General features: G+C 43.1%; 1 protein-coding gene across 1 annotated transcript in view; it reads right to left on the reverse strand.

The window, feature by feature from the left end:
* Window positions 1-12,470, reverse strand: part of gucy2f (guanylate cyclase 2F, retinal) — a 61,310-nt gene that overhangs the window by 24,857 nt on the left and 23,983 nt on the right. Inside the window, exons 6-10 of the mRNA XM_020520443.2 lie at window positions 11,450-11,584; window positions 7,033-7,113; window positions 5,392-5,568; window positions 3,566-3,722; window positions 1,890-2,039 (exon numbers count right to left, since the gene is read on the reverse strand). Of these exons, the coding sequence (XP_020376032.2) occupies window positions 1,890-2,039; window positions 3,566-3,722; window positions 5,392-5,568; window positions 7,033-7,113; window positions 11,450-11,584 (700 nt within the window). The remainder of the gene's footprint in view (window positions 1-1,889; window positions 2,040-3,565; window positions 3,723-5,391; window positions 5,569-7,032; window positions 7,114-11,449; window positions 11,585-12,470) is intronic.

A 12,470-nucleotide genomic window follows, 5' to 3' on the forward strand; every position in this document is an offset into this window, starting at 1 on the left:
TTGATATAGTTCTTAGGACTAAAGTTATCAAAGGGTGTGGGGAGAAAGCAGGATTGGGGACTAGTTGGATGATCAGCCATGATCATATTGAATGGTGGAGCAGGCTTGAAGGGCTGAATGGCCTCCTCCTGCTCCTATTTTCTGTTATTTTTCTATCATCATGGCCAGGTCTTTAAGAGGCTTTGTTCATGACATCTCAGATATGAATCAATGTCTGAGTGAGGGAAACATGGCTCGCCATTCTCCCTGTGCCAAGGTGTGAAATAACTCCACAGAGGTCGGTATCCCATAACTAAATCACCCCTTATTTACACGTGGATACTGATCCAGTTTCCTCAGAGCCAGTTCTCAGTGTGAAAAGGATGTTTGGCACTCCTGTTTATCTAATCAACCTGTTTAGAGATGTTATTATACCCCTCTGGAGCAGGTGGGACTTGAACCCAGGCATTCCTGGTCCAGGGGTATGGTCATTACCACTGTACCACAAGATGGCCCAATGCTCCTGTTTATATCTGTCAGCCAGAGCTCCCTGATTGGACCAGATTAACAGCCCCAGTCAGGTAACTCATATTCTATGAGGTCCACCCTGGCTGACCTCCTTACAACCACCATAGTATGCACCTTCAAATTCCCTACTGATCCTTCTTAACCCCCATACCTTCCCATTGCCACCCTCCACGGCCCACTATCCTTGCTATGCCAAAGTATGTTCCCCCACATGGTCCGTCATGCCCCAGCCCTGTACCAAGGAATGCCATTTTCCCATTCCATGGCCCTGTCAATGTATGACACAAAAAACAACGATCCACATGGCAGTCATGCCATGTTAAGGTTTGATTCTTCCAATGCCTACTCACCTACTGTCTGCTGGATCGAATAGTGAACACTGTAGTGGCAGTGGATTATGTAAAAATACATCTTTAAAAAACAAAAGTGATTCTTTCATAACTTTTCATCATTTTGCAAATGAAATCTTTTCTATGACAAGACAATACATGTGTCAATGATCAATGCACTTTAAAATGTCAGCGTCTGAAACTGGCTAAACTTTTAAACAAGAAACGTTGTGAAATTGAGAGAAATCAGACGGACAGAACTGTCAATCAAGCAGGAACATAGCTGTTTCAACCCTCTAATGGTTGCCTTGACTCTCCGCCTTGAAAATATAATGAGGCTTGGCTCAGAATTTTCCCACCTCATGGTATCCATTTCAAGGATGAAAACCTGGCACTAAATTTGAAACATGCAACCTCATGAGTGACCAATCCAACTCCAGAGCCTAAAATTCCCTTCAAATCTCTATCTAATGTGCAATTCTCATTTTCATATTCACTCTCTTTAATTCATAGAGACATACAGCACGGACACAGACCCTTTGGTCCAACTTGTCCATGCCGACCAAGTTTCCCAAGCTAAACTAGTCCTATTTGCCTGCATTTGACCCATATCCCTCTAAATTTTTCCGACTCATGAACCTGTCCAAATGTCCTTTAAATGTTCTACCTCTACCTGCATCTATCACTTCCTCTGGCAGTTCATTCCACATACAAACCACCCTCTGTGTGAAAAAGCTCCACCTCAGGTCCCTTTTAAATCTTGCTCCTCTCACCTTAAAAATATGCCCTCCAGCTTTGAAATCTCCTACCACAGGAGTACAACCTTGACTATACACCCTATCCATGCCCCTCATGATTTTATAAACCTCTATAAGGTCATCACTCCACCTCCTATGCTCCAGGGAAAATAGTCCCAGCCTATTCAGTCTCTCCCTATAGCTTAAACCCTCCAACCCTGGCAACATCCTTGTAAATGGAAACAGATAAGCCGTCAATGTTTGGACAGATTAACCATCACTGCGAAAGGATGCTGGAATATAACACTGAACCCACCTTCAGGGCTGAGGTCTAACATGCAATAAGGGGAGCCTCGAACCACAACTTCCTGCAAAATGATGGCAAAGCTGTAAGTGTCTCCTTTCAGCGTTGGCTTCTTGGACAATTCAGAGTCTCTCAGGAACTCAGGAGCTGTCCACAATAATTCTGAGAATAGAAAAAGGGGACAGTGTATTTTTTTTTATTTTGGTGGATCTACCAAAAAGTGTGCCAGACATTCAGTCTTTCAGGCACACACAACAACAAATTGCATTCACATAGTACCTTTAACACAGCAAAAACAAAGACAGAGATACATTGGTTCTTGATCTTGAGGGAGTCAAGAGTTACGGGGAGAAGGCAGGAGATTGGGGCTGAGAAACTTATCAGCCGAGATCACATGGTGGCTCAGACTCAATGGGCTGAATGGCCTAATTCTGCTCCTATACCTTATGTCATGAGACTGGAAAAGGTTACGGAGATAGGGAGGGTGAAGCATTTGAAAGAAGAATGAGAATTATTAAATGTTGTGTTTCCAGACGAGGAGCCAAAGTATATCAGGAAGCAAAGAACCGAGAGATGAATGGGACTGAGAGAAAGTTAAGATACAGGCAGTAAGCCTAATTATAAAACTGAAGGACCTCAACATTCGGTTCTGAAAATTGCTCTCTGGATAAAAAGAACAACATAGTTCATTTTGTCTGTCTTTACAGTGAAACAACATGCAGTGCCACTCCAAAGCATATGAGGAGTAAACCATGTGGCATAGAATTCTGGTCATCACATTACAGGAAGGATGTGGAGGCTTTGGAGAGGGCGCAGAAGAAGTTTATCAGGATGCTGCCTGGATTAGAGGGTATGAGCTATAAGGAGAACCTAGAAAAACTCGGGTTGTTTTCTCTTGAGCGGCGCAGGCTGATAGAAGCCTATAAAATTACGGGATTCATAGATAGGGTTGATTGTCAGAATCTTCTTTCCCAGAGTTGAAATGTTTAATACTAGGGGGCATGCATTTGAGGTTAGAGGGGGAATGTTCAAAGGAGATGCAATGGGCAAGTTTTTGTATACGGAGAGTGGTAGGAGTGTGGAGCACACTGCCAGGGGTGGTAGTGGCGGCAGATACAATAGGAGAATTTAAGGGATTTTCAGATAAGCACATGAATATGCAAGGAATGGAGGGATATGGACCAACGGCAGGCAGAAGGGATTAATTTAATTTGGCATCATGTTTGGCACAACATTGTGGGCCAAAGGCCCCCTTCCTGTACTGGACAGTTCTATGTTCTATGTTCTATGTCCTAATAGGTGCCACATGTTGCCCAGCCCAGACAGAGGTCTCCCATAGACCTCAATGGACCAGTTAGATTTCTAAAACGAGGCTTGATGCCTCAATCGTTTGTCAGTGCGACCCACTGACATTGTTTTCTATCCAGAGATGATATTACACAACTCTGACCACTTGTTTCCCAACCACCAAATCATCCTTGTTTCTAATTAAAAGAATAATTTGTAAGACAACTGTCACATGTAGCTCCACTTGGGAGGTTGGTGTTGCATACCAATTAGATGTGGAGATAGGGTCACTTCCTCACCCGTTCTATCTCACCCCTACAACAGCCTATCTAGCCTTTTCTCTGAGTGACTGGTATTAAAAGTGCCCCCACCCACCCTGCCCCACCTTGTACCCGGTTCACCTTCTGGTGGTGGCTTCTCTCGTGGAATCTTCTGTGTCTCCAACAATTCCAAGTAGCCGTAGTCAGCAATCTTCAGCACAAACCGTCCATCCACCAGGCAGTTTCCTGATTTCAGGCGTCCATGGGGAAACTCTCGGTGGTGCAGATACTTCATTCCCTGTCCGTGAATAAACATGGGCATTGTGAGATCAGACGGTCCAACAGCAACAGTCTGTCTTGTGCATTTCTCCCTTCCGTTCCCCACCATTGGTGCTTGGCCTTCCCCTCTGGAATTTCATCCTGAATACCTCACTGCCTCTTCCTTCTACTTTAAGATATTCCTTAAAGACTGCCACTTTGTCCCCACGTTTGATCACCTGCACTAAAACACTGGGATCTTCATCATAGCGGCTGGTATCCTACCTTCTTGCAGTAGGCTAAGGTGTTTAGTCATTAACTACGTTCAAGAAAGAGATTGAGAAATTTCTAGTTACCAATGAGAGCAAAGGTTATGGGGATTGTACAAGGCTTTGAGCTAAATGATCAGGCATGATCTAGAATGGTGTAGCCTGGTCAAGGGTCTCAATGGCAAACTCTTGCTGCTATGTTCCTACAGGGAAGAAGCACCTGGTTCAAGTCCTATCTGAAGACTAAATGACCAAACAATGTGTATTGATAACACAGCCAAACAGTGTTGTTGGAGTTGCTCTCATCCAGGCACATGGGAGACCTGACTTGTGCCTTGTAGATGAATCGCAAGTTTTTGGAGAGTTACAGAATTCCTAGCCTCTGACATGCTCTTGTCATCAAGATGGCAGTGCCGGCGTGGTAAGTAGTGTTCTGGCTGAGCCCATCCACTCTAGAACTGCCGCATTCTTTTTCTCTCTTTTCTTTTTGTCTTTCTCTCTTTTACTTTTTCTTTTCTCCATCTTCCTGACATGGCGGGGAGTCTAGAGCAGTGTCAGCGGTCACTGCTGGTTTGGAGGCCGGATGCGTTGACTCCTTGAATGGCAGCGTGATATCGTCTGCGGCAATAGCACAGCAGGGACTCCTGGCTGCAGTACACCCATTGTTTCTTTTGATTCATTTTGTAATCCCAAATGGTGCCAGATTGTGGCAACAAAACACTTTGTACATGGGACAATCAAATCACTCATTCATTAAAATCTTAAATCCTTGTGCTGTCAACTCAGAGAAACAGTTTTTTTTTGTGAATCTTATTCAAATCTACAGTAACATTGTGCACTTAAACTTTCCCTCTATTACCTTTTCTCCAACTGGCATCACAGATTCTCAGACCTAGCCCTGTCACTAAAATCCCTCACTTTGGAATCCTTCTGGTCAACGTTCTCTGCACTCTCTGAGATACCTCCTTCTAGAAGAGGCATTTAGCTGAAACTACATGTACCATCTCAAGGTGTAAATATTGTACAGTTTGAAAGAAGAACAGGGGAGCTATCCAAAATATCCTTTCCATTATTTATCTAATTTATTCAAACAAATGATCACATTAATGTTTCTGACTGCTTGCAAATTAGTTGCCACATTTCCTCCATTATATAACAGTGACTAAATTACCATCACTTTACTGTTTGTGAAGTGCTTTGGGCTACTGTGTGAGGTCTTTCATTGTTTTTCCCTCTCCTGTTTTCTTCTCTCTCCTATTTTATTCTCTTTTCTGATCTAGTACCAGTATAAATGATCAGGCTTGAAATTTCCCGAGAATGTTGCAACAAAAGACTTTGAATCAAGACCAAGCCAACTCCCCTCAATGTTGTTCCACGAGTGATCATTCACTGATGGTTTCCCTGGCTACTTCCTCTCAATGCAGCCCCCTGAGATATTACCTTGATTAAATCCAATAGGAGAGAGGACTTGAACATCCAGTCAAGATTCACGTCATCGTTTCTGAGGAGATCGTGAAGACTTCCTCTGGAGCAGTACTCACTCGTGATGGCCAACACTCCATTGTCATAGAGGAAGCCCAGAAAAGGGTTCACATTCTCGTTACGCAAGTCTCTCATCTTCAAAAGCAAGGCGAACAATATGCATTAGAATTGAATATGGATGGTCTGGAATTGCAAACACCTTACACCTTCAAAACACTTACACTGGAACACATTTGTCTCTGGGTGTGCAGAGGGATGCATGAATGTGCACAGTACATTTGTGAGCACGTGTGTACGATTGGGTTGCAAGCATCTGTAGCATTCATTGGTGTGTGCTCATATTTCATGTATCTGCATTGTATGACTGAATATATGAAGTATTGCATGTATCTATTTCCCATACCTGTGAACACATGCGGAGTGATAATATAGCCACATTAAATATTTATGAATCTACACAGGTTTGCACACACCTGTATTTTTGCTTGATGTGTGTGCATAGTGTCGCACATGTTTATTGCATGACAGCATATGCAGTGTTATATATATCTCTATCAAACATTTCCAACAGGCAAATGTTGATACCAAGTGACAGTAGGAAATTTGCAATGTTGTTGGATCAAAATCCTAGAATTACCTTTCTATATGACTCTATAAGTATTTAGTTGTGCACTTGCAGTGCCACGGCATACAAGGCCATGGGCAAAGTGCTGGAAAATGGGATTAAAATAGTTAGGTGGGTGCTTTTGACTGACACAGTGGGCCGAAGGGTATTTTTCTGTGCTGTAGACCTCTATGATTCAAGGAGGTACAGTGGCTCAGTGGTTAGCACTGCTGCCTCACAGCATCAGGGACTTGTGTTCGATTCCACCCTCGGGTGACTGTCTGTGTAGAGTTTGCACATTCTTCCTGTGTCTGTGTGGGTTTCCTCCCACAGTCCAAAGATCTGCAAGTTAGGTGGATTGGCCATGCTAAATTGCCCATAGTGTACAGGTTAGGTGAAGCCATGGGAAATGCAGGATTACAGGGATAGGGTAGGGGGTTAGGTCTAGGTGGGATGCTGTTTGGAGGGTTGGTGTGGACTTAATGGGCTGAATGGCCTGCTTCCATACTGTAGGGAATCTATGACTCTATGGATGAAGGGAGTTCCCATTCCTAACAGCACAGTATGTATAACCCACATCCCACAGACTGCAGTGGCTCAGGAAGGTGACTCATTACCATCTACTCAAGGGCAATTAGGGATGGGCAATAAATGTGGGCCCTGTCAGTGACACTTACATCTCATGAATGCATGAGTAAAAAGATTAAGGGGAAGAGCTCAGACAGCAGCTTTTAAGAAGCATCTTAAAGGAGGTGGAGTGGTTAAGTGAGGGAATTCCATAGCTTCCAGTCCAGGCATAGGGTCATAAATAGAGGGGAGTGAGAGATAGACCAAGGACCATTACTGGAGAAACACTGACGACTGTAGGCCTGGAAAAGGGTTACAGAGACAGCGAGTGATGATGCCAAGGAGAGAACTGAGTAAAGGGATGAGAATTTTATAATATCTGTGTGGGCTCAGATAAGGGATACATGCCCCTGTGTCCATGGATTTACCTTTCTCAGTATGTTTGTTGTAGATTTCTGTACCTCACAGAGACTTCCAGGGTCAAATTTCTTTAGCCAGACCCAATCCCCCTGTTCAAACAAGAAACATGCATTTCACACAGTGCAAACCGTTTTTCAAAGAAAAATTTGAATTGAAAATAACAAAAGGCCATAAGACATGGGAGCAGAAGTCAGCCCATTCGGCCCATTAAGTCTGCTTTGCCGTTCAATGAGATTATAGCCAATCTGATCATACTCAACTGCACTTTCCTGCCTTTGCCCCACAATTCTTGATTTGCATCTGAGTACAGAAATTAAATACATTGAGAAAAAGCTGAAAAAGAAATCTTATAAATCCAATGGTAAATAATCCAACCAAGAAACACAACAAGGACTAATAAGTGTTTAGATGGTATTCTAAGCACGTACAGTCAATTACAGAGCACAGGATGCTAGATTCAGGGGATATTTATTAGATTGGTACCTGCAATGGTTTGGTTTTCTTATGAGCTTATTGGACAGACTGGGCTTGTTTCTGCTTAGAAAAGTGAGAAGTGACTTGATTGAAGTCTATAAGATCTTGAATGGTCTTGGCAAGGTGGGCATGGAAAGGATGTTTCCTTTTATGGGTTAGTCCAGAACTAAGAATCTGTTTTTAAATCAGGTTTCATCTCTTTAGGGCAAAGATGATGAGAAATTCTTTCTGCCAGAGGGTTGTGCAAATTTAGAACTCCATTCCTCGGAAGGAAGGGACATAGGATCATTGAATATTTGTATGGCAAATGTGGATAAAAGTCTTGTCAAGCAAGGGATCGAGCCAAGATCATCTATGATTAAATTGAATGGCAGGCTTAGGGCCAAAAGATCTATTCTGCTCATATTTCATATATTTGTATGTTCAAATGCTGGGCTAAATAGAATAGAATCCCGATTGTGTGGAAACAGGCCATTCAGCCCGACACACTGGGCCACACTGACCCTCTGAAGAGCATCCCACACAGATCTACCTGCCCACACTATCCCTTTAACGCTGCATGGCCAATCCACCTAACCTACACATCTTTTGACTGTGGGAGGAAATCAAAGCACCCAAAGGAAACCCACGCAGAGATGGGGAGAATGTACAAACTCCACACAGTCAATCGCCTGAGGGTAGAATTGAGCCCAGGTCCCTGGCACTGTGAGGCAGCAGTGCTAACCACTGAGCCACCATCCTGCCCTGAATAGTCAACAGTGTAAAATAAATGTCAATGTGATGGCCTCCAGTAAGGCTTCACTTTGACTACAATATCTAGTTCTGGTTACCAAGAAGCAAGAGAGACACTTGAGTGCTAAAGGCTTTGCAGAAAAGTGTCAGGAGATTAATCCTCATATTTGTGAGGAAAAATGGCTCTTTCTCACCTATTTTCCACTAGTGGACAAAGTCAAAATCTGGATGTGATCCTGAGGAACAGGATTTACATGTTTTTGGAAAGGCAAGAACTGATTAGGGATAGTCAACATGGCTTTGTGCGTGGGAAATCATGTCTCACTAACTTGATTGAGTTTTTTGAAGAAGTGACAAACAAGACTGATGAAGGCAAAGCCGTGGGTTGATCTATGTGGATTTGAATTAGGCATTTGATAAGGTTCTGCATGGTAAACTCATTAACAAGGTTAGATCACATGGAATACAGGGAGAACTAACCAGAGGATACATAATTGATTCAAAGGTAGGAGACAAAAGGTGGTGGTGGAGGGTTGCTTTTCAGATTGGAGGCCTGTGACCAGTGGTATTCCGCAAGGATCGGTGCTGGGTCCACAACTTTCTGTCATTTATATAAATGATTTGGATGTGAACATAGGAGGCATGGTTAGTAAGTTTGCAGATGACACCAAAATTGGAGGCGTACTGGACAACAAAGAAGGTTACCTCAGAGTACAACGGGACCTTGATTAGATGTGCAATGGGCTGACGAGTGGCAGGTGGAGTTTAATTTAGATAAATGTGAGGTGCTGCATTTTGGTAAGACAAATCAGGGCAGGACTTATACATTTAATTGGTAAGGTCGTTGGGAGTTTTGCTGAACAAAGAGGCCTTGGAGAGCAGGTTCATAGTTACTTGAAAATGGAGTGGCAGGTCGACAAGGTAGTGAAGAAGGCGTTTGGTATGCTTGTCTTTATTGGTCAGTATAGGAGTTGAGGGGTCATGTTGCAGCAGTACAGGACATTCAATTGCATTCAATTCTGGCCATCCTGCTATAGGAAGCATGTTGCAAAACTTGAAAGGGTTCAGAAAAGATTAAGACAGATGTTGCCAAGGTTTGGAGCATTTGAGCTACAGGGAGAGGCTGAATAGGTTGGGGCTATTTTCCCTAGAGTGTCAGAGGCTGAGGGGTGACCTTATTGAAGTTTATAAAATCATGAGGGGCAAGGATAGAGCAAATAACCAAGGTCTTTTTCCCAGGGTAGGGAATCCAAACCTAGAGGGCATGGATTTAAGGTGGGAGGGGAAAGATTTAAAAGGATCTAAGGGGCAATGTTTTCACACAGAGGGTGGTGCGTGTATAGAACGAGCTGCCAGAGGAAGTGGTGGAGACTGGTACATTTACAATATTTAAAAGCCGTCTGGATGGCTATATGAAAAGGAAGAGTTTAAAGGGATATGGACCAAATGCTGGCAAATGAGACTAGATTAATTTAGGATATCTGGTCGGTATGGATGAGTTGGACCGAAGGGTCTGTTTCTGTACATCTCTATGACTCTATGACTCTAGCTTGAGGTGGCCATGAAGTCATCTTCAACACATATGTTTGGTCAGTGTTTCTCAAAGATATTTGGTTGAAGTGGCCTATTTGAAAATGGATTTGTAATCATTACACCCTCCCATCAATTCAATCTAAATTCTAATATTATACAATACTCATGATATGAATGTGCTGCACAGAACAAATGTTTTAATTATGCTTTCAAGAAAATAGGTGTATCAGTGAGATGTACATATCTGCTTCTCTCAGCAGGGTCTCAGCGATTAGATTAGGTTGTTTTCCTCAAAACAGAGAAGGGTGAGGGGGAATCTGATTGAGGTGTACAAAGGTCTGAGGGGCATAGACAGGGTCGATGGGGAGAAATGTTTTCCTTTAGTAGGTGTGAGTGGAGCACAGTCTGAAAGTAAGGAGCAGGAGGCTTAAAGGAGATTTGAGGAAAGATTTTTTCACCCAGAAGGTTGTGGGTATCTGGAACTCACTACCTCAAAGGGTGGAAGCACTCAAAATATTTTAAAACAATATTTAGATGAGCACTTGAAATGCCATAGCATACAACGCAATGGGTCAAGTGCTGGAAAATGGGATTGGATGGATGGATGTTGGATGACTGGCAGGGACACAATGGGCTGAAGGGGCTCTTACCATGCTGTAAAATCTCTATGACCATCTGAGTCCACTCCACATTACACATGCAACAGCTACGTACTGCAACTGCATCCTGGCTCGCACTCTGCTTGTTTGTCTGCCATTCATTTGTCACACTTGATCATAGTTTTTGTTCCGTCACCAGATATCCATAAGGTCAGCCTGCTCAACAAGCACTTTTTTTTAATTTCATGCACCCCTCTGAAAATTATCGATATATCCCCAGGGATTCATGGAGCAAAGTTTGAGAGACATAATGCGAGATTGCTAAGGGATCAGAATAAGGTGGAGCAAAATATCCTTTGAAATTAAGGTGAGAATGAAGTACAGGGTCTGCTATTCATTACAACTGCACTTGCCAAGTTTGTAGGTTCAATCACACGGAGTTGGAGTCATTTGAGAATATTTTCAGTGCAGCACATGATTGGGAATCTGAGATCTAGGCAAAGGAATGAGACTCCACACTAGTAAAAGTTAGTTTTCAGTGACAGAGAGGTGGTTTTTCAGTAATTAAGACTTATTACGCAGTTGAAAACGAACTTACTCTAAAATTGACATGTCTTCCTTTTTCTGTGATGTTTAATGTGTACACCTTGATCAGATCCTCCTTCACCCTTCTCTGCTCTAAGGAAGATAAGCCCAGCCTATCTCTTCTCTTAGGCACTGCTGAGAGAAGCGGGTACATTCATCTCACTGATATACAGATATGATAACTCAAGGGCTGTCAATGTATTTGAATGCTGAGCTTCTCAGGGAGATGTGGCTATGGCGAAGCTTATGGAAGAGGAGGGAAACTGAAACAGAAAGTTCTGATTTTTACATTTCAACTAGATGTATGTGGATGATAGAAGTTGCCAACTGAGTTACTCCTTAATAATGGTGGGCACCGAAAACCTCATCCCAGTTTCTATTGCAAAATTCAGGTTCATATTGAAACATTATCACCAACAGGACATTCCAAAGTGAAATAAATGCTCATAAACATAATTGTAATGTTCTGTTAACCAACAACCTGGAAGCAAAAGGTATTTACCTCATACAGTGCTACATTTGAATTCTCGTGGGTTACTGTAGTAAGGCTTTTGCCAGAAAGTGAGTAACCTCCAGATTTGAGACTCTTCCGTTCAGATACACTTCTTCCATCACTCAGCTCATCCAGATTTATTTTCTAGATTGAGATGGAAAGACATACCTTTTTTAAAAAAAATAATTCTTCACATGTGCATATTACTGGCAAGGTTGACGTTTACTGCTCATCCCTAACTTCCCCTTGAGAAGGTGGTGATGAGCTGCCTTTTTGTACTGCTGCAGCCTTGATAGTGAAGGTACCCACCAACAGTGCTGTTAGAAAAGGAGCACGGTGGCTCAGTGGTTAGTACTGCTGCCTCACAGTGCCAGGGATGTGGGCTTGATTCCAGCCTCAGGCAGCTGTTTGTGTGGAGTTTGCACATTCTCCCCATGTCTGCATGGGTTTCCTCCCACAGTCCAAAGATGTGCAGGCTGGATGGGTTAGCCATGGACAATCCAGGCTTACAGGGATAGAGTAGAGGGGTGGGTCTGAGTGGGGATTTCTTCAGAGGGTTGCTATGGGCTGAATAGCCTACTTCCACACTGTCGGGATTCTATAGTGGTCTGAATGGGGAATGTCTTTCTCTGTGATTCAGACTGGAACAAAAGAGAACTGTCTGTGTGGAGTTTGCACATTCTCCCAGTGTCTGTGTGGGTTTCCTCCCACAGTCCAAAGATGTGCAGGCTGGGTGGATTGGCCATGCTAAATTGCACAGAGTGTTCAGGGTTGTGTGGGTTATAGGGGGATAGGTCTGGGTGGGATGCTCTGAGGATCGGTGTGGACTTGTTGAGATGAGGAGCCTGTTTCCACACTGTAGTGATTTTCACAGTCAGACTAATGTGTCCACTTTACAAAGTGGACATTAAGACCCAAAAAAAAAGCACATTAGGACTCCATATGCTTCACCATGCTCTTTAAAAGAGTTTTCCAATAAATCTAGAAATAAAGAAAAATTGCAGATGTTGGAAATCAGAAACATGTACAG

This window comes from Rhincodon typus, chromosome 6, assembly GCF_021869965.1.
Source record: "Rhincodon typus isolate 14 chromosome 6, sRhiTyp1.1, whole genome shotgun sequence".
NCBI lineage: Eukaryota > Metazoa > Chordata > Chondrichthyes > Orectolobiformes > Rhincodontidae > Rhincodon > Rhincodon typus.